Below are 26,863 nucleotides of genomic sequence, written 5' to 3'. Positions count from 1 at the left end.
CCTATTTGGAGTTGAGCCAGAGGTGGAACAGGCAGACAGTGTACAAACTCAGACAGCTCTATTAATGAGTGCCAGTCCTGATTTGATAAGGCTGCTTGCAGGCATGGTTTTCATGCTGCTATCTAATGAAACTCAAGCAGCATTTATATATTTTTTTATTTTTTTTTTTTTTGCTGTTGAAGAAAGCAAAAATGAGTTAAGATCAAAGTAAACTCATTTCTGCAGTCCAGACTCTAGGACCTCCCTTCCTTGCCCTGAGGTAGTAAAATTGCCCTCTTCTGAGTCAGCAGAACCTACTTATTCCCTTCCCATCAGGATCAACACCTGTTTACAGGGTAGGGTGATGTTTCAGGCAAATACTACCAGCCTGCCACAGAGATCTAAAATTAGAATACCAGGGAATTGCTAAATGTTATGAATGGTGTGGTTTACGAAGCTTACAAAGGATGAAGACAGTAACTAACATTTGCTTCTGATCTAATCCAGGATTTGAACTTAGCTCTCAGAGGTTAAAGAACACCGTACTAAGCTCTTGCACCATCTAGCCTTTGTTATGGATGCCTAATAAATAGATTTATCATTGTGTAATCTGTGTTTGCTGTTAATGGTTACCCCACGTTTAAATATTAACAGCACTTATAAGGTATTTTCTAAAATGGTGTTGAGGTACTTAAAGCTTTGAGACAATCTGTAACATGCACTTTAAGTGCTCTTTTCTGGGGAGGGGTTAGGGTGGGAAAGGAAGACCAGTGTGATTTGCATCATAAACCAATAAACCATAAGCAATAACAGAGAAGGAAAAAAAGAAAAGAAAAGAAAATCAGCATGATCTTAGGGAAAGTATTGCTTTAGTCCTGGTTTTAATGACTTTACCCATGCAATGAACAGAATTACTTTATAGTAATATTCACAATGGATAAATACCAAATAAAGTGACAGATGAAGCAGATATACTTGTCTCCAGATAAATCTATTGGCAGAGAGATAAACCAGACTCAAGGAAAACTGCTTCCACGGTGCAAAGACACAGGCTCGTCTCCCTGCAGTTGTGAACAATGTATTCAGGATCATACACGTGGTGCAATGCACGTCTTCCTAGCTGACGTGTTCTGGTGGCCATAAGGTCATTTACTTTTCCCATATTTGACACAGCTTTCACGTCAGGAGGAATCACGAGACCCCCGTATGATAACTGCTGACTGAGGAGACTAACCTTGCAGGTTTAAAGTCCAGTAACTAATTTTTAAACTGTGAGACAGACTTTTTTAATGTAAATAAAGCTATTTCTCAAAAACCAGCAGGTAAAAGATAAGTATTTCTTACTACAACAGGGGAAGTTGTGGTTTCTCTTTATACTTGAAAAGCTTTCATTTCTACTGGCTTGGCAAGTTAACAAGTATTTTGGATGTGCGTAAGTTAATGAAAAATCAAGTCTGGAATGAAAAAAAAACATAGTAAGGTAAAAGGTAGTTTTTATGCCTTAACATCAGTCTTTTTCTGCAGTACCTGGAAGTCTGAAGAAGGCTTTCCTTAACAGCCCAGGGAAAGTGACACCAAAAAGTGTGCCTGAAGGAGCCACTTGAATTTGAGACCTTAGAAACACTCCAAGGTCACAGTAACACATTGAAGCACATAGAAGGCTCTCACAAAATTCAGTGGACATCTCCACTGCATACCTACTGTAACATGTAAAGGAAGGAAAAACAACTATAACCATCGCAAAGAAGAAGAGTGATCCTAAACCAGGTGGTGGTCGAGTGATATTTTCTGGACAGTTATATTAGAATTGTCTGGGAGGAAAAAGAGAAAAGCAGCCAGAGCTAAGAATATAAGGTATAGCTAGCAACCATGGCAACTCTAATATTTAACTACATAATCCAGGGTCATTATCTAGTAATAGCAATATAACAAGTGCTCAAAATAACCAGCTATCCCATCCCTTTCACCCAAACTTAGATACCCAAAAACATCTGTTATGGAAATACATGTGTGTTTCTGGAACATAAATTAAATAACATTCTGTGACCTAAATGTGGTGTGTTCTCACTTCCCCACCCTTTTCTTTCTTTTTGATCATGTCTCCCATTCCAGACTGATTTTGTCCCTCCTACTTCGTATTGCTGGCATAAAAGGGAAGAGTCTGAGTCAAGACTGCAAACAGAGCTATGATGAATTATATTAGCAAAGCAAATCTATTTAATGTTCCCTTAAATTATTTCAATTTCTTGCTTCCTTTTGTCTTTTTTGTAACCTCAGTCTACCTTCTCATTGCTTTGCCCTCTGATTTTTCCATTTTTGAACCTGCAACCTGCCTTTCACATTTCCCATTTTCTTATGAAATAGTTGTCATCTTCTCTCTCACTACTAGTCTAGTAGATTCTCTTTCTATCTGTACTGCACACAAAATAGAAGGGGCAAAATAAGCCTCTGTTCAAGCTCTGAAGAAAAGCAACCCCAGTCATTTCACACTACTCCCTTTCAGTACTCCAGCTACAGATAACCCACACACTCCAGGGAGAGATAAGCCAAACTAAGAATTGAAAACCACTGAAAAGTTTCAAAAAGAGTAACTACTTTAATTTTATTCATCTTTTTATTTCTTAAAGATGCTTCTTTTATAAGTATACCTATGTGTTATTTCTATATATGAAAGGTTACTCTGAACTTTGGAGGCTGAAAAAAAAAACCACCAAACCACCAGACCTCCAATAACTTTAATAATTTCAGGTTGACTTTCTTTCTCCTAACCACCAAATTAAAATGAAAAAAAATCTTATTTTCTGCTTTGTGCCTGACAACTACCATCAATAGTCTGTATGCACAGTGTTACTAGTAGTAGGCACCACAGGTGCCGACGCTGCCACTCAACATTTGAGTTCCACAGGTGAATTGACTTGTGAAGAAGAAATTCAGAAGACTAGCAGGGCCATCAGCCAATAGCACTTCTCACTGTCTTTAGTAAAAACGGAAGCTGAACAACCCTGCACAAATTATTTGTTCCCATTACAAGGGATTCTTTGTCCATTTTATCAAGTGGATATTTAAAAGAAATAGATAGGTGTATTAAGCAATTGTGATTCTCCACTTCCATACATTCAAATTCAAATTTAGAAAATTAAGACGACTGTAACATTTCCTCATCTACTCATGGTTCAGAAAGCTACAACATCTCTACATTTTCCATTTGATTATAACTCTTCTTTAGTCTAAAATCTCTGCATCACCTTGGACTTCTTTTAGAAAAGACAAAGCATCGTTCTCTTCTGAGAAAGGAATACTCAATATGCATGTCACTCCAGCCATCATGATCCATTCTTCACGTTTTCAGTTCAGCATATGATAATCTATAAATTTCCTATAACTTTCAAACTGTTACTATTGAGAATAATTTCGGATATAAATCACTGATTGCTAAACCAAAAATTTCATTTATGTCTTGCTTATCTCTACACTCATACCCCTTTCAACATAGTTTTATATAAAAAATAAGGTAAATGTGTTCAGGTCCTGCATCCTTACATGTGTGTAGAGGTGTGTATTTCCTAGTAAGATTTTAATCCACCATCTAACTTCAACCAAACTTTAAGGGATAACAATGTCTCATTTTCTCAAAGGTTTAAAAAACAAACGTACTGCTACAGAAAAGAAAGACACCCCAAAGAGGAAAGACAGTACCCTGACCCCTCCTCCAAAGCACCGAAAGATCGAGATTTATATGGAGGGAGGGACTTCATAAATAGTTTCCTGGAGAAAAAGTTTCAGTTGGTATTTGCAGCTTTTTAAGCCTCAAAATCAAATACCTACAGTGCACCTACCGGTAGGAAATAGGAATCTTTGATCCTAATGCTTGTTTCTCTATTTCTTTTGATTAGAAGATTTGAAAGGTGGGGAAAGATGCTGCACAGACATCTTTCACTTCTTGGGACTTCACGGCTACGAAGCACGTGAGCATCTGGGCCATAAATGTGCAATTAGGAGGCTTGTAAGAAGGATCATAATAGAATTCTATTTGCTGCCTTATTCAGCTGCTCTTGCATTATTGTATTTTCTGGAGCACGAAATCTTATGTCCACCACACAAGTTCAACAGAGGTAGAAATATGGAAACTTCCTCAGGTTGTTCCACTGTTTGCATCCTCTAGTGAAATGAAGGAAACTGGCAGCTTGAAGCCCTTTAATTCATCCAGAATTACAACTGCTGAGAAACTTTCTTCTGGTCTCAGAGGCTTATTAGATAGTTTTTAAGCTCAAGTAAACAATTCCATGCATGCATCTCCCATTTTCAAGGAGAAAATATTTGTAATGTAGCTAGTACCACAGATTGCAAAAATGCACTCAAACAGCATTCTTTTTTTCATTCTTGCAAATGCAGAACATACATATTAGTTTAGTTTTCAAGAGTCTCAAGATAACTTTGTAAATGTGTAGAGCTGATTCAGGAATGCGTCAATAACAATAATGAATTTGTATTGGTGGGCTCTAAAATACAATTAATCTAAGGCTATCATTTGAATCTGTGTCTGAAGTTAAGCACCAACATTCAATATTTTATATTCAGTTGGCATTTACAGAAAGGATAAGCACATATGGTTCCCTGTGAATTCCCTTGGTTATAAAAATAGACACATAAACAGCTTATAATAAATGATCAAATTTGATAAGTCATTGTAAAATTATTTGAACTGTATATCTTCTCTCTACACAATTTTTAACATGTCAGTTGCTTTCCACTGGCCAAGTTTAATTAATGATGAATCAAGTGCAGTCACTGAGAGAATGTAGTGTTAAGATTCTTTAGGTTATCGTTTTCTTCTTTTTTTAACCTCTGTGCCAATATGTTAGCAATTGAGTGCCATGCAGATCCCACAGTGGAAGAGGATTTGGTACTGGAAAACCTCAACTGTTTCTGATACATTTGGCAACAACTAACAATATTTTGTCTACAGCCATCAACTCTGATAAAGACAAGCATCACTTTCTTACTCTACAAAGTTTGGTTTCACAGTGATCTCTCGCTTATTACTTACTTACTTGTATATTACTTGTATATTACTTACAAGACCACAGAATTCCACCAGTTTCCACCCCCTCAGTTTGGGGTGCAGCTTTTGAAGCTGCAGACTCCCGCAGATGCAAACGTGGCTGAACTGTGTGGTCAACTGGTGCTAAGATTGCCATGACACATCTAGAATGGTTCCTCCTCTAATCAAAACCTTCTTTGCTAGAGCTTTTCCCAGCCACACTGCTATGCTATGAATGCTTATCTTCCAAACATGTTAAGAGCTATAGTCTTTCTTTCGCCTTTAACTACAGCAATCACAAGAACTTCATGCAGCATTTGGAAGTATGGTTGTGTGGTTTTATTTTCCCAATAAATCTCAGCTATCCACACTGAGATAACTGTCCTAGAGGACAGCAGCACTTCTTGAAATCACCCTCAATGTAAATGTCAAAATAAAAAAGCACTTGAAGTAGAAAGTCTTCTTTGCAGTAACTGCTATTGCTTGGGGTTTACTGCCACTCACCCTTTTTCCTCCCTCACAGAATTCCTTTTTGTCAGGTTTCTTGTAGAAAGAGTCCCAGAAAACCCACTTTGTCATTTAATAGTCATGTGAAGATGACAGGGCTATGACATAAGACATAGACAAAAATTTTAAAAATAATTTAAAAGTCTCCCTCCAGCTTAAGCACTCTGGATGTGAGCACCTGAAATATGAATGTACATAGCGATGACACTCAGAAAAAAATTTACTAGCATTGCCAAATAATTGACATCAAACTGATCCATTATGCTTTTCATTAAAACGTACAAAGTTACACTGGGTAAAACCAGCCCTAAAACTAACAAGGTAACTGCTCCAGATGATCTAGATTGCTATGTGACAAGGATAAAGCGTCCCGATGCTGTCAGTGAGGGTTTTAGGGGACTTGGTATAACTGAGGGCCCAAAGCTTTGAAAGCTCTGTGTTCTTAGTGGACTCAGTTAATCCTAACGAAGGGCCTGTTGTGCTGTACTGTGACTGTCACGCAGAGGAATAAGGTCACAAAGTGTCATCTAAGACCCTCGCATTTAGAATGGAGTTTTACAAGGAGAATATACAGCAGTAAATACTGTGGGAAAGTTACTCACTTTCTTTCTTCCAGCAGAGCAATTTCTTTTTTCACCTCATGATACTCTTCTGCTATTTTGCAGTGTTGTTTGTACACCTGCATCGATTCCTTAGAGTCATGACAAGGAGGCAGAGGCTTTATGAACAGAAGAAGAAAAAAATACTGCTTTTGAATGCAATATTAGGAATAAACACATATTTTGAAAGATACAATTGTCAGTTCATCTCTGTGAGAATACTTAGAGAAAAAGTTGAATACTTTTGAGAAAAGCTACTGTATTGAAAATAATCCTAGCGATGGCTTTCCACAGAAGGGAAAGAATGCTTTTCTGCACATGAATATGCATAACCTTCAATCTTTGTAAGGATTTTCAGAGCTTTTCACAACAACTTTGCAAAGTATCATGAAAGACTGTTTAAAGAAAGATTTCTCCCTTACCTATTCCTTTTTCAGCTATAGCAAAGTAAGAATGATAAAGCTGACACATCAGTCATATGTACAAAATATGTGAGCATCTTTACACTGCAGAAACTACAGAACTGAAGAGAAGGGTACTTTGAGTGTAAAGTAGCCCTTATTCTCCAATTCTCAAAAGGAGAATAAAAGGTGGAAAGTTATTGACTAAACACTCTTTTTCATAGAAGCACTGCTTCTTCCAGCTTATTATTAAAATAAAAATGGACAAGACTGTGAATTGAGACACTAGGGCTGGATTCACAAGGAGCTACACTGCTGACTCTGGTAAAACCAAGATTTCATAGTGCATGTGACCCAGCCATGCCTCAATTTCTAAGTAGTTTGCTCAAGACTGTCTCCAGTTTCCCTGCATCGCTAGTTCCTGTAGAAGAGGATATACTTAGTTAGCAGAAATGTTATGAGAGCATTGGCAAAGTGTGTCCAATTTCCATGAGAGGAGCATGTGAGATTCAGAATAGAAAGATGACAGTAGTTAAAAAATCTGATAAAAAATAGTGAAGTTACGTAAAAGCATTGTATCCCCTAACCTGTATACCTTATTATTATTAATAATTATACATTATTACAGAAAGATTTGTTGTTGTTGTTCCAGTGCATACTAAGTACAGCAGATTAAATCACCCTGTCCTAAGTCTCTTCATAAGAATTTCAACTAAAAACTTGAAAATACAGTGTGGTTAAGTGTCAGTGTATTCTGTTCCTTAAAAGAGTACGACTTAATTTGGGCCTCAAGCTTGGCTGGCACATCGTGACCACAGCACTTTCAGGAAGTGTATTATTTTTAAGTTATTAGCCATGAATCAATTGACTGTAAATGAAGTCCAAATAGCATGCTTGAGCCACCTGTTTGAAGCAAAAGGAAGCACTTAAAATAGTTTCTTTACTGTCCAGTTAAAGAACATCCAATTGCCTTTCACAATATAAGCAGATTTTTATTTCTTGTCATTCTATTTTGACTCTTATTTGTAGCGTAATATTCCTCCAAGTGCGTTCTTAGAAAAAGAAAAGCACAAGTCTTCAGACATTTCCTATCCATGGTCTTGCAATCTTGTGTTCTAGCTAAACTGGCAATACATCTTTTATCAAACATATTCAGAAATAAACGTTGAAAATGTTTTTATCCAAGAGGCAGAGTGTGTTGGCTTGAGATGCACACCAGTGCAAAAATGTAACTAATGTATGGACCTCTGAAAGTATTTGCAGATGGTATGCAGTTCCGCATTGAAAATTTAAAACAGATAGTCGTTTTCCATCTTCTGAATGTAAGAAATGCCACAGCAGAATAGTTTTCATGGCATAGTTCTAAGCTCGGAGAATTTGGGACCCCAGAGAAAGGGCTGTTCATTACTGGGTGAGTGGTCCTAGGAATGGGCTTTTAATTGCATTTCAATGTGGATGAGCAATAGCACCATTCATATAGTCACCCAAATAATATCCACAAATTTAACAGGACAGAATATAGAAGTCTCGGCGCTCTAATCCAAGAATGCAAGGGTGAGCCAAAGTAGCATCTCTGGTATCTACCAGAGATCAGCAAACAACAAATGCATCATAATAAAACAATCTTTAACAATACCCAGTGAGGGAAAGTCCCCAGAGTGATACTTCAAAGAAGAAGAAACCTGCTTTTGCTTTCAACATAGTTTCCGCAAAACTAGCTGGTTTAAATCAGTTTAAAAATTAAAGCAGCATTCAGTTTCTGTATTCCAGCTTCCCACTCAAAAGATATATTTAGAGAGTTAAAATTATCTAGTCATGCTGAGCCTTAATATCTAATTCCCACTTAGAACCAGTTGCTGGCTTTCAAACTCCTACCATTGTTTCCTCTTCAGTGTCATTTTTTCTTACATTGATATTTTATCGCTCAAAATAAACAGACAATAAAAGATATAGTTTACTGATATTCCGTTCATACAATTCTGTTTCAACTTTGACGGATGCTCTTACACAATAAATCAATAACTTTATTTCTATTTGTGAAAAGATGCTTATTCGGTACATAAAAATTAAGGCGATGCATTTTACTTTGAAATGTAGATCATGTTTTTGTGTGACTGGATATTTTGGTTTGCTCTTTGGTAAAATTGGCATTTCTAAGAATGGTTTTGGAGGTAATACCTACAGTTCCTATGAGTAATTTCTGGGCTGTGGTACATAAAACAGAGGCTTCTGCATCATTATTTAACAAGCAGCTGTACTGTAATCACAAGAGACGTGGAGGTGCAACACTCTGTTTGTTTCTTTGCTGCTCACCATAAAAGACCAAGCAACACATAAGCATAGGGAAATTATTTCAGCCATGTCGAACAGCCTACTTTTTTGCCATAAACAAGGGTGCAGAGAACTAATGATACATCTATTCCCACTAAAATAAGTGTTTTCAGAAGATGGAAGGGCAAACTCCTGAAAAAAAAGCTCAGAAAGATGTGAAGCTTACTTGTTCCAAAGGTGTACCTCCGAATTGGCACACATTTACAGTGTTGACAAATTTCCTTAGAAAAGAAAAGAGTAACAGTAACGTAGCAGTTACTGAACTTGCCCATAATCATCTCAATAAGACTGGGAGAAATGTGCTAAAATCTGAATCCAGCCCCATGTTATCAGAATCAAATTCTGCAGTCCACGGACTTATCATGTTGTTAGAGCAGCTTAAGTCCTCTGCCTCAGCTAAGGGTCTGCCCCAGAGCCTCATCAAGACTAGAAATTATTCTGTTACTTCCAGTCCCATTTTGCTGAAGACAAATTTCCAGTTTTTTTTACTATGCCAGCATTGGCTTTCATTCAAATGGTGCTCCCTTATCCTGCCTGTGATATGCTTACAGAGAGCTCTCATGCACTTTCCAACCCTACATCCAAGCTGCGCTCCTCTAATCCCTCTCAGACAAAGATTTTTCCTCTAGCTTGTCCTAAGCAGTCTCTGTTCCCTGTTCCACCTCCAATGCCTTTCTGAATGCCTGTGACCAGGCTACATGAAGCCTTACAGTGCCTACCCAGAGGGCAGTCCTCTGGCAGAGAACTGGCATCCCCATTCTAATCTATGAAGTCTGTATGCTATTTTTTAGTAAGAGCACTCCAGCTTCCATAGGTGACAAATGACAGAAGTCCTTAAAAAAAAGTTCAATTTACAGTATGGTGTTTTTTTTCATTCAGATACTTCAGGAAGTATCTTGCCAGTCCATAATTAATATATATAAAAGCATACCTGCTACGTAAGCAAAAAAAGCTCCTGCCAAAGAAAGTTATATTTAATGGCCACCAGTTGCTACTTTTAATCCTGCTTATTTCAGGCTTCAGTGTCATCCACCCTCATTTTCCTGTGTTGGCAAAATATGTGCACACAGCATCTCTGATTTGGTTCTCAAAGCTATTACAGAAACTATAGCCTTCAGTGATACCGTTGGTCTATCCTGCCATCCCTAATTTTCGACAAGGTCTGATTTTCCTTGTACTTTATGGAATGACTCACCTTGACAAACTTTCTAGAGAATCCAGCAAACAGACACTAAGAAATCCTGTTATAGGCTATTCTGTTACTGCACATAGGTATGTACGTCTGTACAGGACATCTGCAATGTCTGTTTAGGTTTTCATTTCAAATATATGAAAGACGTTGAAAGATGATATGTAAGGATAGTTCATGAAAAGACAGTTAAGACACTGAGCTTTCTGCCTAAGACAGGTTGTTCTTATTACCTTTGCTGAACAATTTTCAATTTTGTTTTGCACATTTTTTCCTTGATTTGTTCACTTTACAAACTACATTTTCCCACGCCACATGAATATCAGCATTCTAAATCCACAGAAGTTCACAGTCAAATCTGTAAGCTCTGTGTAGTCAGTAGTGTCACTGTAGTATTCAAAAACTTTAAAAAATCAATTTTTTATTTATTAATTTTTGTTTGTGTTTATTTTTGTTGTTGTTGTTCTAGGTACTTGAAAAAGAAATCAAGACTTGTTTCTGGGAAGTTTAAAGAAAAAGACTGTGTCATGCATTTTTGCCTACTGAGCATGCAGACTCAACTGGAAGGTAATCTCTAGCCCAGGTCTGGAGTGGTGTCTTATTTTTTGTAGATCTGGTAAACCAAATCCAGTTAAACCATTCTGGAAAAACAGAAAGCCCAATGACAATATTTTGCATGTGGCCTATTTTCATTACATGGCGTTGTCCTTTCATGTGATAGCTGAACATTGCAGCTCCTTTTTGGTAGCAACTGCAATTCTTCAAGCAATTTCAGGCAGCTAGTCTAGGATATATCTAGTCTAGTCTACTTTTACTATGGAAATAAGCAGCTATCTTTCTTTCAAACAATTCAGGTCAGCTGGATGGAAGCAACTGAGAGTTGTGCTTTCATTGCCTGAGAGATTTTCTATACTTTTCCAACCATAGTGTGTGATGCTTTGGCTTTTTCAACACCCATGCCACAAAGAATCTAAAAGTGCAGTTATTACAGCAGTGTTATGGGAGACTTAATAAGTTAATTGGCAAGCAAATCTAATTACAGAGTACCAAAGTACTATAGGAAGTCTCTTGGAATTTAGTACTTTTAATACAGAGCAAACTTTTTAAAACTTCTGTACACTTTTTAACTTTCTAAAATATTGTTTTGTTTGTGTACCTGTGGTCTTGGCAGTCAGCAGAAGCAATGGTTCCATTATTTAAGTTCCAGACAGAATAAACAGAGTTTCTGATAAATGCTTGTGTCACATTTAAGTGACATTCAGTCCTTTTTGCAATGTTTTCCTCACTTCTTTTGTATAGACATTTCCTACTCAAGCATGGAAAACAACTCCTTGACTTAACAAGCTGATATTATGAACAGTTGGAGTCTTTTCTCTGTCACGGGAAATTTAATGGTCATCCAACTCTACTGATTTCAGGAGATTTATCATTCATACAAAATATGATACAAGCACTTGTCTCAAGCTCATGATTTCATGAAGGATAAAGAGTTACAGAACTCTCCATATATCTGTATGACATTTGTGTTCTTCCCTAGTTAGAATCAAACACCCAGATGAAATAAACAGTTTCTTGGAGATGAACCACGGGAAATGTTGGAGCAGGACAGACAGCAGACAGGGCCTAGCAATTTAAGTTTTTAATACCAGACACATCCATCTACATTCTGTGACCTGTGCAGTAAGGCCTTACATGCTGATGTAGATGTCTAAATATAGACAAAATCAGTAGTGAAATGTCCGTCAGAGAGGCCATCACCACTGTGCAGCTAATCAAGGCCTGGTTTAGCTCTGACACAAGGCGAAACATTTCCCAACAACAAACTAACAAATGCAACAAGCCTGGCCTCTCTTCACCTCTGACTATACTGCCTGTACAATGGGGGGAAGAACACAAACCCGAAGCCCAAATAAGCAAGTTCTTTATCCTCAAAGTGTTCTTTTCAGTGGGAAGATTATACATTCCGAACAAAGGAAAGCCAAATTAAAAACTTAGTAACATGAGTTTGGTTTCATTTAAGCATATAAGGAACTTCTGTATATATTTTCTTTTAATAACGAAGCTCCAAAAAAGATGAAGCTTTTCTTGTCTATAAACTGCTGTGTTCTCATATATAGAGCTATTGTGTCTGATTGGCCATACACAATACTTCTTTTTTTTAAAGGCCAAGAAACAAGAACAAAACTTCTGAATTAGAGAACTGGTATCATTTTCTTACATATTACTTCTTGAAACATTTTCCTCTCACATTAGCAGAAAAAGTAACACTCAGAAAGGTAATTGGAGAAGATAATATTTTTGTCTGAACATATTTTTGTCTGAACACTGGACTGATCATTTTTATTCTTCAGAAAGCAGCTCTGACTTTCAACTAGTTTCTCCTCTAGTAAGAATACTTACAGAGAATTAAGTATTTGCAGTTGGCCTCCTAGAAATACCCTTCCTCCAGCCAATCCTACCTCCACCTCTGCATAGCTGGCAGCAGTGCTTGGACAGCAGGCACGATCACCCTGCCAGGGTGGCCACACTGAACTCTGCCCTGCCATCGGACACCAGTGCCCGGGCAGGAGGCATGGCAGGACTGTGGGAGGAAAAGTGGGAACACTAGGTAATTCTGCTCAAACAGCCAAGATGACTGCCAGGGACAAAGATAGAAGGGCAAGGGCTTGAAGCCCAAAAGAGAGGTGCAAATTGCTTGGTACTCAGGCTGTGGTCTGCCGCCTGCATGCATAAAATACTAAGGCACTGATTTTCCAAGTGGCTCGGTGAACTTACATATCTTTCAAGCTGCTTTCAAAATCTAACCTGAAGATCAGTTAATTTGGGCTCTTCTTTTTAAAGGTTTCAAGGTCTCACCAGTTTTCAAAAATACAAGGATAGTTTCTTTTTTTCTTTTTTTAAGTTCCTGGTATTGTATAGACGCATACCCTACATATATAGTTCTTTCTTTAAATAAAATACTAATGCTTTTGACTGTATTTACAGCATGGTGATGAAAATCTCATGGCTCTATATGTGATGTTTTTATTATAAAAATATGTACCAACATTCTTACAAACTCAAGTATTTCAGGCAGCTATGCCATGGTTATGAAAGGGCTTGCTGAGATGTGCGCTGCTTTATACTAGCTAACTCTGGGATACAGAAAAGCGTGGATGGGGTGGCAAGGGACACCACTATTCACTACTATTCAGTACTTCTGCAGGTCCTGGTGAAGTCCATGTTGTTGAAGTTTGCTTCTGTAGTATGGGAGCTACTTGTTCCAATGCTGGCAAGGTTCCATTAACAGAAATTGCAAACATATGCTCAACAGGGCTGACATACCCTGTGCAAATTCAATCACACTAACTGAAAAATGTGATTAATAAGAAATTGTAACTAGGTACATTATAACTTTATTACATCTACTGTTATTTTGGAATTTTAAAGCAATTTAAACCTGATTCTATTAAATGTTTATAACTTTGTGATCCACATTGAGGAAAGCAAAAAATTAAAGTATTTGTTGCTAAAGCTAAATGTACAATTACCTCTACATAGCTCAGAACCCTATACTAACTGCCACCAGTTCAGCATTAAGGCATCTAAACATAAATATGCACAAAAGCTTGAAAAGCTAATGGATGAAGCAGCACCATTAACATTATAATGTTGAGTGCTTGAATCAGATATTCCTCATAAGATCCTTTGAATTACCTCAGATTTATCCCTAAAATAGTTAATGAAGGATAATAAGAAGAATACAATCTGAATCAAAGTCCTTGATTGTTCTTTGAGCTTGCTGTCATCTTGAAATCATGAGGGCAAGGGAAGTTTCTTTTACTTAGTAGACCATTATTTATCCAACACATTTGAATGCTTCCAGTTTATTTCAGCCTATCATAAAATTACACATTTAGAGCACATTACTTGCTCCAGAAATGGGCTGTAAAAGTCCTAATAAAAAATAATAACTTGGCCTGTAAAGTACCTACATCTAACACTACTAATTTGTTTTTAGGTACCAACAGCCGTAATGACAATCATACTTTGCTCTTTTAGAGCAGCCTCCGCTTACTCATTTCAGTGCTCTTTAACAAGGAAGGTAAAAATTATTAACTTCATTTCACAGATCAGCAGAGGGATGAGGCAGTTTATCCATGAACACACAGTGTCACTGACCAAAAAAAAAAATGCAGGTCATTGACTTTCTATTTGATGTATCTGCCACAAAACAATACAGATTTTCTGAAATGGAGTTCTTCTGAGGGAAGAAAAAGTATCAGTTGTCTCTGCTGCTCTTTTCAGCTCAGACTGTAAGGTGCTATTCATTCCTTTAGTCTTTCCTAGTTATGCCCAAGCAGCCTGTCTCTATTCCCAGGATTAGAGGGACAGAGCAAGAGAGTCTCTGTCATCCTCCATTCCTTCCTCAGTCATCCTTTTGACTAGAACAGCAGGAGAGAAAATTAAGTCCTTTAAGTCAGCAGTCCTCCAGTGTTGTCTCACTCGTTGATGGGGACAGGAAGGATGACATCATTGAACAACACGGTCTGCTAATGCCTTTCTCAATTTACACTCAGGAAACAACTGCCTTCATATTGAAATATCAGAGGAAGTCTAAATGCTCCTGGGAAACAGATGATCTAAAGTAGCTTACAGAGGCCAACAAACACTCCAGAACTGCCAGAGAGGAAAAGGAAATAATCCCTGGACACAGAGCTGGCTCTGTGCCTGGCAGACTATGGAGTTGCCATCAATTGCTACCTGATTGCCCAGCAATCAGGGCTCCACTGACATCATAAATTGGAGCGAGCACAAAGGAGTTCACCTCTTCTGTCTTGTACTGCCTGCAGATATCTTCTAGGGCGACTGTGTGGCTTGCTGGCCATGCAGTATGAATTCAGTAGAATTGAGATGGGATGGCACTGCAGAATGCACCTCTGTGTTCTCTCGGGATGCTTAAGAGAAAGCTGATCACCAGCTTTCTTAGCACAATCTGTGTACATGCATGGCTCATTTCCTTTCCCATCAACTCACAAGAACTCCCTTCATTACTGTGCAGTAGTACATGCATGCGAGATTATTAAAGTAGTTATTTCTCTGCAATTGGATTAAAGATGCTGAAACACTTTTCTCAGATCTTAAAAAGACAATGTTTTCCTCTACGGAAATATACAGTCTTATTAAATGTTCATAGATTAGAGAAGCACCACTGAAAACTTTCATCTTAGTGTAACATCCAGAGTCTTTTAACAAAACAAATCTAGTCAAGTAGAACCGCAGTCAAAAAAGAAAAGGCTTACCTGCAGCTGCTGATCTAGTTCTGGAAATGCCAAAGGGAAGGAGTTTTCAGGAGCATCATCATCTAGAAGGTACAGATGACATTAAAAGCTAGTATCTACCAAGAAGGGCATTTCAAATGATCTGTTCAAAGTAGTTCTAAATTGCATATATTCGCAAACATCTTCATGTATATGCTTATTTTTCTACATTTGAGATACCTTAATGGACTCTTTAACAATATCAATGGGTGGGAAATAAGGAAATGTTTAGGTTCTAGAAAAGCAGAAATCCTATTTTGTATTGCTGTGATTAAGAAACAAAACAAAGCCGTTACAGAAGAAGAATGTGACAATTTAAAAACAATACAGTGAAACAATCTTACTCCCTGAGATATCTATTACAGTGCAAAATAAGGAACCTTCCACAAACAGCATCCTTACTATGAAAAAGTTCATCACTGGAATGAAAGGGAAAGATGACTTCCCCATCACAGTACAATGACTTACCAGGGCTAAAACAACAATAATAGACATCCAAAGACAACTGCATGAACAAGAAAATAAGATTGGCACACCGGCAACTAGAAGATAGTCACCAACATAGAGATGATTAAAGTGAGGAAGCACCGCAAAGTTCTCCATACTGTAAGGAAATGTCTTTACTTTAACCTGCGGATTGTAATCCTTCCCTCCCTCCCAGAGTTAGTTCATTCATGACAATGAGCCAAACTTTGTTTTTATTTATTTCTTTATTTTTAGTACAGGCTTCATGCAAAGGTGGGACAGAGCGTGCCAGTTGCGTCAGTGTTGTGGTGTGGACACCTGCCCACTAGTAGCTGGACTGAGATCAGAAATATGAATCATACTACGCAGTGTCACAGCTAGCCACCGCAATATTTCTTTCTCAGTGACTTTCACACTATCAGTTTTGCATTGGGTTGTGATGACGGTTTATGTATCTTACTACAGGTTATGGGAGGTGAAGAGAAGGTTACTATCAGCCAGCTTACGGAGTCGTAATGTGTCAAAATAAAACAAGGATGGCTCTGACTGGAGAAAATTGCTACCATAGGTCAGATCCTGTAGACTGTTTTATGCTGACAAACCTGTATACCACAAATCCCCAACAGGATTTGAAGAACTATGTGTCAAAGCAGGTTTAAATTATTTTTCCAATACTGTTATCTCTTTATCAGTGGTCATGTACTGGCTAACAGACAGTCAGGACCTTACTTTTAACTAGCTTGGCCTGAGATGGACACCACTAGGAAGGAATGCCCAGAGGAAGGCAAATACAATGATACGAAAGGGAAAAGGAAACATTTATTAATCTCTGCAAGAAATAAAGCAAAGAAGTATATTTTTATGGGCTAGATGTCTTCCTCATAAAGTCACACCCACACACACAACTTCCACTTGTGCACCATGTCCTATACATGCCTATTATAGAAAATATTTAAATGGCTTTTATTTCAGAGTTGTACCCTGATTATATGCAAGTGTTTACCTTTAATTTTCTGTTGCTTTCTTGCACGATATTTAAAAATAGACCAATAATCTAAAAGAAGAAAGATGAATCATATGACAGAGCTAAAAGGAAGGACAGAATAGGACTCAGTCAGAGAGGGGTACAGCTGCTCTACAGATATTTGGCCAAATAGCTGATGAATATTCTGACAGAGATACTGGACCAGAGGAATGGTCCTATTTGTTTTGACAATTTCAGCAGTACAACTTCGGTATAGTAACAGTAAGGAGGGAACTCAAACAATTTTATCTTAAGGAAAATCAAAGAAAAAGTCACCCCAGAAGAAGAGACATCAGCCAAAAAATACCTTTTCACTGAATCAGATATTAATAAGGAAAAATAATGTTGCGGAATATTAGAAAATATTTTGGATTCCCCTCAGGAAAAGCAACAAACAAACAGTAAATAAGGTTTGAAAATGTTTTAGAAAGGATGGAATAAGGAGAGAATTTACTGTAGAGGAAATCCTTTCAATAAGCAGATGTTCCGTACTTATTTTCTGAACTCAAGTGACTGAGTCAATGGTACTAAAAATGGAACATATTGGTATCCTAACCATTAAGGCATACCATAGTACATTTTATAATGGGCCTGCCCTAGCATCTATTGAACAGCTGCTAGGGTTTTTTTTAGTTATGCTAGTTTAAGACTTGTTTAAATCATCCTCTCAATGATGCTCACCACATCAGATAAGCTGGGGACTTTGGTGGCTTGAAATTTTTCTGAGTTCCTAATTCTCTTGGGCTCCTATCAAAATTTTCAGCTTAAGTGTTTAGCCCACAAAACCAAACAGATTTGCCCACAAAACCAAAGTGTATCTCCACAGCTAACTGCAAGCTTGTTTTCCACAAAACCAACAACAAAAAGATTTCCCCATAGCTTCCAGTGAAATTAATTACTTCTTCAGGTTGGTCTGTATTTCACTGTTGTCAAAGTAACAGCCACAACAACAAAAATTACTTGGTAAAAATAAAACACATTTAGATTTCACAAAAGAGGAAAGCAAGTGACAGCAATTATTCACTTCCTAAGATTCTTTTAAGGATACATGCAGAAAATCAAGAGGCAAGAAACTCTTGCAGTTTCTTCTAAAAGAATTACTACTGCCTTAGTGCACAGGGGAACAGACTAAATCACATTCTTTTTGCTTTCCACTCAGTTGAGCTCAGACAAAGCATCTTGATGTTTCAAAACCAGCTCTGACCATTCCTACAGCAAAGCTAGCAAGATAACAAATGAAGAAGCTCCCTAAGCTGCCCAGCCAACACACCTTCATGCCAAGATGGCATGATGGGCAGTGGTGTGCACGGGCAGCAAGGCTAAGCCACTCAACCTCTGATGTCTGGGTGAGCTCTTGTCTCTCTGCTGATCACACCTACTCATACAAACGTGATGATGCATTTATTGTAAGAAATGGTACAGAGATTCACTCAAGCAATCTGATCTAGAAAGCTGAACTACATTAAGACTTTCTTTGCACAAAAGTCTTATTACTTATTAATGATGTTGTTACGCATTCAGTCCCCCAACATACACTAATGTTGTGTGCATTTAAGAACAAATCATGCTTTCTGGGAAGCTTACCATGTTTTGGCCTTCTGGAAATATCAATAGCACAGATTTCCATGATGTAGACAAATAAGTAAAATCCCTCGCATTCTACTGTCTGACAAAATGCTTGGTATAGCGAAGAGTAACACTCCTGTCTCTTCCTCTCTACCTGCTCCACTGGCATATGGGCAATGGTCGATGACTAAGTACTTGAAGAACAACAACTGATTTGTTTGCAGCATGAACTCACAAATTACAGTATCTCTTGGATCTTCACAAAGATAGCCAGAAATAGAACATAAAAATTTAAATGTGTTAAAAGCACATTAAGGTTGCTAAATCAAGCACTCAAAATTTTAGGAAATGCCAATCACAACTCTGCTTCCTCGAGTAACTGAGTTATGATCCAGTCTTTAATTATACAATCAGATACTAATTTTCTCTCCTACATGCGTGGGCAAGTGTATTCAGATCTCTTCCTCCTAAATTAAAGAATTAAATTGGTAACATAAGCAGGCTGTTATCCTGTAAGTAGATCAGCCCTTGTACAGGAAAAGTGCTCAAACCCGACTGCAACTGACAGTTGGACATCACTGGAAAACCGTGTTACAAGGGGTCCGGCCTTGGCCCTAAGAGGGCAGTGAGGCCCAGTAGCTACAGTGCTGGTTACTGACAGATGAGCACAGACTGATCGAGTTCATCCTGGAAGGCTGTGTGGCTAAGTGACTGGGACTTGGCACCACTGTGTGAAACTCCCTGGGTTCTATTCACAGTTCTGCCCGAAGCGACCTTACGCAACCCCTCAGTTACCTCACGCATAAAATAGTGAGGAATGGTCACTGCCCGACCCAGGAATAGGCTATGAAGGCTTGCTCAATAATAAGAGTTGCAGAGCTCCCCAAAATAGCACAGCCCATAACACAAGAGGTAAAAGCAAAACCCTTCTACTCAGTATACCTTCAACCTAAGCCTAAAGTGTCCTGTGAGGAATGTACAGCCTCTGTCCCTTTGAGGGTATCTCACGTAGGTTCCTAACTTCCCCAAAATACAACAAGTAAGTACTTCCTATCCTAATAAGGTCTTGCACGCAGGATTTATTAAACATTTGGGGCTGCAAAGACATGCGTGAGCCCAAACTAAAAAGTGAATGTACTGCAGTGTTCTTATATTGTCCCACTCCTAGAATTTCTTATTTTATATCACAGAAATGCCCAAAAGATTTCAAAAGTGGGCTGATCATGCCAGCCCTTGAACAGACAGCCACACTGGCAGTATGTTTCCCACTCAGGAGCTAACAGCATGTCTGTAGATAAGAAACGAAGAGTGAGATGAGGTGAGTGGTATGTGATGATTCTCATCATTTCCAAAGACCCAGCCACTTACTTGTAGGCTGAGTGCAGTTTTGGAAAATCGGCTTTCTAAATTTCACCCATATATTTTAGCAATCTCCATTAGTTTTCAATCAATGTATTATCAGTTGAAAAGTCTTTGCTGCCATTACAAATGAAAATGAAGATGGAGTAGGGCTTTGAAGCTTGCTATTGACACAGCTATTACAAAACAGTCTTACCAGATCAAATATAAAAGCAAAAAAATATTTATGGTCACTAGGAAAACAAAGGCATAAAGAGGAATAAAACAAGTCATTTGCTATGCTAGCAAAAATACCATGTCATTTCACTGTCTGTCAGTTTTATTAAAAAAGATATATTTTGCTTTTGTTATCTGTGATTTTTCCCGGAGAGTGCTATCAGAGGTAGAGCAGTAATTTATCACCACATTGCTACCAGAATTCTTTTGTTAGATTCAAGTTTTTATTCTGTAAGGGAAATTAAAGAGATATTTACCTGTACAGTTTTTTTTTTGTTTTTTTTAGATCTACTACACAATACATATCCAGTACTGTACATTTAATAATTGGATATGATGTTTTAATGAAATGGTCAGTAAATAAGATTTAATGACATAAATTAGGATATACTGGATTTAATTGGTTTAAATATATCAATGTTGATAAATTAAAATGAACTTTCTATTTGGGACCACTTATTTAAATTCTGGAACATCATATTCAGTTTAACTTGCATTGATATAAGATAGACTGATATTATATATCTCAAATACATTAATTTAAAACAGTACCTTAAGTCAAACTGTTGCAATATGATGTCAGACATACTCTGGGAAACCTATGTTTGATGCCAGCTTAGTGAACTTGAATAAAAGAGCCAAACATAGATATCTATATATACACGAATAAGAGATACACAATAAAACTGTCATCTTATATAGCACTCAAATCAGCTGCTGTTCTTGGGACTTTTAAGGAACTGGTTCGCCAACATTCATATAAAAATGCTGTACAAAGCACAAAGCAAAGCATTGACTGTCAAATAATATAACACAATTAAGTTATTTCTTGTATACTCAGGATAGGCGAGCTCCCGTCTTGTAGGTCAGTTAACACAAACTAATCTCTTCTCATGAGTTGAGAGCAGTTTCTCCTTTCACTGCTTCTCACACCCAGTGCTTGGTTACAATCCTAGCCAGTGAGATAATCACCACCCAGAAGAAACATTCCATTTCCCCTTTTTATATCTAGTTATGCTGCAAGTTCCTCCAAGTAAGCTGTGGTACAGCCCCTGGAAGGATAATGCAGCGTTACTTGGTGAAACCTATCACTGTGTCTTTCAAATGAGATAAAATTCAAGGAAAAGTTTAAGTCAGAGAGATTCTGTCACCACTTAGCCCTGGTGAAGGACTTCCTGTATGTACCCAGCTCATCTTAAAAAATGTGCTATGTAGTTCTTCACACCATCTTGATCTGACTATGGTTTATTGTAAATTTGGAAACCTTACAAAAGTTTCTTTGCTTTGCCTTCTCTGAATATACTAAATGTAATAATATTTAATAATATTAAATGTAATAATATTTATAATGTAAAAGGTAATAATATTTATATGTTACCACTAGAAGAAAGAGCAGAAATCTTGTGATGCAGGGGCATCACAGGGCATGAGTTAGACCTCTTACTAGCCCCTAAGGGCAGAGAAATATATGGCAGTCACTTTACTGGTTGCTATTTAGTTTTATCACTACTCAAAGATTCTTTGCATATTGCTGGAACTTTTGTCTGTATGTAATAAATGACTCAAAACTATGGAAAGGTTTAACAGAATGTAACAGAAAAAGATTACCTTTCTGTAAGTGAGATTCTTTCTGTAAATGTTAAGAGAGGCTGAAATTATTAGCAGGATAGAGAAGTAAAAAATAAATATGATGCAATGTTAAGGAAGCTAGGCTTCCTGCCTTTCATGTCCCTCTTCTTCCAAGCTATTCACAACCTTGTTATTTCCTACTGCCGTCTCCTGTCACAAACCACTCTACCCTCTTTGATTTTCCCATGGTCTCAGCTTTCCCTGACTTGTTTTCAGTGTCTCCCATAAGCATTCTCTTTCTGTAATTCATCACTCCCCTTTCTTTTCAGTCGTTCTCCAAATCTAGATTTGCCTCAATTCTTGTATAAGAAATGTACCGTGCCATTGTAGCTTCAGAAGTGACAAGGATTAATTATAATTTTCCAAAACAAAAATATAATTAGCATGTTACTGTAATTTATGAAAAGAGGGCACATAGACAGCCACATGTATTTCCTTATATTTCTTCTCCCAATTTTTGTGGATTACTCATCTTTATAAGCTGCAAGTCATGTGCAATAATATAAATGTTTGTTTTGAAATCTCCTTGCATAAGGGATGATATTTTATTCCAAACTAATAGCTGCAAAATGGTATTATGCAATAATTACCTAGGGAATATAAAGTACACTCTACAATATTTTTTAAAATGAGGAAATGATATCCAAGTTAAGACTATTCTCAGAAAGCTTAGGAAGGGACTTCACAGTGCATCCTGTCCCACAGAGCACTCATCAGCAGTGGGTTTGTTATCTTTATCAGAGATCCTTAGATTTCACATCATCAACACTTCTCAGACAGTGGCTCACCTTTTTCAACAGCTCAGTCAACTTTATTTAAGATACTTCCTAGCTTCCATTTTACCTTGTCACACCCTGATTTTTTATTGCATCTCAATGGCTCCCCAGACCTTAATAATATTTAAGATACAAACTAAGAATATTCATTTGTTCCAAAGTCTGAAGGGGCCATGTGCATACAGAGCATATTTGAGGAAATTAATGCCCAGTCAGCACTAGCTGACAGGATAAACATCAATGAAGTTTCTGCTGCTTTCTCAGAGAACATGCCATGCGGGGCATCCGTTTCCTGAAACCTTTCACCAAGCTGGGCACGTGTGGCACTTTCCAACCTTCCTGTTGAAGGGAAAGTCTCTTCCTGTTCTAGCCTCACTGTCAGTACAAAATGTCCCTTTTCTTCTATTATTTTAAAATTGCCTGAAAATCAAGCATACTGTAAATACAAATGATTTTGATAGTTAATTAAAATCTTAAGTCTATCTTCCTGAAACCATTGGAAAAAAGTAATCTAAACTGTCAGTCAGTCATTTTAGTCTAATGAAATTGTTAATGGAAACATTAAAAGCTATTGGTCGAGAAAACTGATTATACTATACTGCTATCGCTCAGTAAGAAAATTCACCCATAACTCCGGACTTCATTTGATAGTGTAGACACTAGTAAAAGCATGTAAATAATTAAAGCAATCACTTCCTTGTGGTTTAATCTGTAAATTAAATTGTACCTGGGGATTCATCCAGGCTGAAGGCAATTCGTACTGGCTTATCAGCAGGTACCCTGGCGGTGGTGATCATGTGGGCACTTGAGCCAATGCTTTTACTTGTCTGTTCCAGCTGCAATAATATAAACAAAACATTTATTACAGAGCATGTGATACCATCCAGCAAATGAGTTTTAATGCTTCTCATGCATTCATAGCTACCTTTCTCATTCTAACCAAGCAGCGTTTAGAATCAAAGCCAAGGGAATGCCATTTCACTTATCCATTTAAAAAGGATTCAAGTGCAGACTGCCTTTCTTTTGCTATTTGCAGATTAGAAAGTACAATGGCAAAGGAAGCTTCCCCTCTCCTCACCTGCTTGCTCCCCGCCATTGCCCCTTCAGCAAGCCTTGACTCGTGGCAATGCTGCCTGGTTCTGAAGGTGAAGAAGGAAGAAGGGGTGGGGAGTTGAGAGTAACATGACCCCAAGCCTGCCATGTGATTGGAAACGTGCACACCACTCCAGATGGTGTCAATGAGGAGGCACCCAACCTCCCACCTTCCACCCATGCTCCTCCAGTCAATGGACAGAAAGTTAGTGGCTTGCCAAACCTTGGTGGTGGTTCTTCAGCGGACCTCTGTGCAGATGTAGGGGTCTTTCTGCATGGGTTTGCCTCCCAGATCAGGACCTTATGCAGTCCTTGGTATTTCTTCTGAGACCAGCAGCTCCAAAAAGCGGTTTTAATGAGATGAGACCCTGTCCATTAAGAAAACTGCTAATTCACTTCAAGCAGAGCAATGAAGAATCATTGAGTAACAAAGAAGTTTGTTACTACTGATCTGTACTAGTGCAGTTAAAGTATCTTCAAACATTCAAAAGTTATACTCACAGTTCAAGTGCATGCATTAACCATTTGAATGAATGGTATGACTGAACTCTACTAAGTAGATGAACACAAACTTGATCTTGTTGTATACCTAGCACAAAGCTGCTGAAATTCACAGATATTAACTTTCTAATTAGCTCCATGTGTGAAGAACGTGAAGTCAATGGGACTGCATGCATGCAAAAGATCTGCCCATAAAAAATTATTTTAGGACTGTAGACTATGCTATCCAGAGTGCATTGTATTCATACCAACAATGTGGACAAATAATGAGAGTGGCTTTTAAATCACTGTAAAAACTCCAGGGTCAATGAGAAACCAAATTTTTCAGGAAAATGCAACAACAACAATGACAATAATAACAGTTGCTGAATAATTGCTAAACATATCTTAGTGATATGTTGTACCGCATATTACTAAGAACATAGCATTTAGCTAGTGAAAACACAAGCCAATTTCCTAAGCCAATAATCTTCCAGTTTTTCAGTGAAGTAGCGATTATATTGCACTGAAATCCCAACAACCCATTCCAATTTACACTTAGTTATTTGGCAGTCTCAGAAAGTCAATAGAACAGAATATTACAGGATTACAATCTTCCTTAGTGATGCATGAGTGAATCAAATTCTTCCCTGGCATCATTGCCTTGCGACCAGTGGAAGGATATCAAATTTGCATTTGGCCCATTAATTTCAGCCTTTATCTGCATTAATATTTAGCTAACAGATACAGTTATTCTGTAGCAATGTTACACAATCATTCATTAGAATTAACCTTAATCAAAGAAATTGTAATTTAAAAGTCTTACTTTTTCTGAAATTAACAAATATTCTAATATCATTAAATAAATCTCATTTGGAGGTGAGAATTTCTTTTTCTGCTGACACATGAAAAGTATCAGGGATTATTCCTTATTCCCCCTTACTATTCATGAAGGCACAAAAATTTGAACTGATACCTATTGGGCAGAGATGAACGAAGGTCAAATAACTGCCACAGTGTATGATTTTAGTCTCAGAGAAAGATCTCTAGAGTCAATTGAAATATTCTATTATGAAGAGCACTAACATTTACCTTCTCGACATTATTGAGCTTTTTTTCTTCCTCCAGAAACACTTTATAAGAAATATTTGAGACATTTCTTAAAGGACAATGGAACTGCTAATCCAAAATTGTTTGATTTTATTTTCCTTCTCTACTCCCCAGTACAAGGTAAAGAGGAAAAACAAAAAGATTTTAAATGATAAGCACATCCTTGAAACAAGGCTACTCATCATTATGTATCATTCCCCTGACATCTACTATCACAAGTGATCTTCCACTTCACAATTCGTATCATAGCCTAAGAAACTAAAATGATGCATTCTGCTAAAGGATTTAAACTTCTATAGCAGTATTGTTTGGAATAAACTTGTTGTCTTCTCCCAGTTACATGGTCTGCAGTCTTTAGTATCTTTACGTTAGCTCTCTTAACTCTAGGTGCTTGAGGGCAAGAATCAATACCCTCTCAGTAAGTAATGGTGATTTCTATCGTAACACAAAAGAAAGTTTTCATTTTATTCTAATTCACACACACACAAACAACAACAAGAAGAACAACAAACAGAAATCACAGAGCAATTACTCTGCTGTCTGGTTTCTTATATTACAGTTATACCTTCAATCAGTTCTGTGCAGCATCCTCAAGCTCTTCATCACAAAAAGCAGTAAGAGTACAGAGAGAGGTGGAAGCATTCTGTGTGCAAACAAGGTGATGCAGGAAACACACAGCCTGAATGCCCCCATCCCACCCACCTTCTCCACACATGATGAACGGTATCGCTGTAGACAGAGATGAATGTGAGTGGGCAACCTGGAATTTAATGTCCTTTAATGAGCAGCCCCCTAGCTCATGACAATTGCCCACAGCTCTGGCTGCTGATGCTTCATAAAAAATCTGTAGCAGAACCCAGATAATCTAAGTGTTGTTACAGCGTTATCAGTTTAGTTCAGTTTTCACACCTGTTGCCTTACCTCACTTAGTAGAGTGTCTGCACTTGTATAATCCAGGGCCAGCCACTGCCTTGGCTTGTCGTTGCCTTTATGGAGTAAAGCTTCAATAAAAGAAAAGGCTGCACCTGCTGCATAGCAACAAACTGACAAGGTCTGAGAAGCTGAGACAGCTGTCAGGGCAACATGCTGCTACCTGCACTTCCCATGGGCTTTGCGGTCCCAGAAGATCACCCTTTTCTGCTTTTCTTCACAATTCTGCTTTTCCTTCCTCTCCTTTCCAGTGGCGAGGGATTATGATGCTGTCATGCTTCAGGGAGGAAAAAATCCTTCTGTCACAGGCATTATTAAACAGCAAGCTGTGGCGAGACCAAGATTTTTAATTCATTAGTCCTGGCAAACCTAAAATACAAACAGACTTGCTTCATAGGACAGGAATGTTTTCAGCATGACCCAATCAGTGTCTGTGTCTATTCCAGCAAACTGGCAAAGATAGCATGACTCCAGTCAGCAAAAATGTCTGTGGCTCCAATCAGCTTGGGGTGACATTGCCAACTTGGACCGGCTACAAGCGGACTATCAAATGATAGCAGCAACGATCAGAGCTAACAACAGGGGATGGGCTCGGTGTTTTGGGCTCGGTTCGCGCTGGCTGCGGTGAAGCGAGGCTCGGCTAATAGCAGGCGACAGCACTGCAGCTTCAGAGAGAGGCAGTGGCACATTTCAGAATGCATGCGCCGTGAAAGCAGTTGTATTTATAGATGAACTGATAATGATGGCGATAACTGAAGCTGACTAAATCAGAGACTTGACTGAACTCGGAGGATTTCCTAGTGTGATTTCTGATAGCATTTCTCAGCTTTGAAACTGCAGGCAAGGAATTAAGAGAGAAATCTCGAACT

At 38.0% G+C, this 26,863-nt stretch overlaps 1 protein-coding gene across 3 annotated transcripts in view; it reads right to left on the bottom strand.

Annotated features, from left to right (window-relative positions):
- Window positions 1-26,629, bottom strand: part of MAP3K7CL (MAP3K7 C-terminal like) — a 30,009-nt gene extending 3,380 nt beyond the window's left edge. The window contains exons 1-7 of one of the 3 annotated variants that reach the window (XM_019620473.2): window positions 25,986-26,626; window positions 25,630-25,707; window positions 23,698-23,842; window positions 23,461-23,521; window positions 23,110-23,218; window positions 15,330-15,391; window positions 6,130-6,245 (exon numbers count right to left, since the gene is read on the bottom strand). In XM_019620473.2, the coding sequence (XP_019476018.1) occupies window positions 6,130-6,245; window positions 15,330-15,391; window positions 23,110-23,218; window positions 23,461-23,478 (305 nt within the window). In that variant the 5' untranslated portion in view covers window positions 23,479-23,521; window positions 23,698-23,842; window positions 25,630-25,707; window positions 25,986-26,626. Of the gene's footprint in view, window positions 1-6,129; window positions 6,246-15,329; window positions 15,392-23,109; window positions 23,219-23,460; window positions 23,522-23,697; window positions 23,843-25,629; window positions 25,708-25,985 lie in introns of all 3 variants that reach the window. The other 2 variants (XM_003202881.4, XM_010722562.3) reach the window with 2 other exon arrangements.
- Window positions 26,630-26,863: the final 234 nt, after the last annotated feature.

The sequence above is a fragment of the Meleagris gallopavo genome, chromosome 1 (genome assembly GCF_000146605.3).
Source record: "Meleagris gallopavo isolate NT-WF06-2002-E0010 breed Aviagen turkey brand Nicholas breeding stock chromosome 1, Turkey_5.1, whole genome shotgun sequence".
Classification (NCBI taxonomy): Eukaryota; Metazoa; Chordata; class Aves; order Galliformes; family Phasianidae; genus Meleagris; species Meleagris gallopavo.
This window is presented reverse-complemented; position numbering and strand designations above follow the sequence as displayed.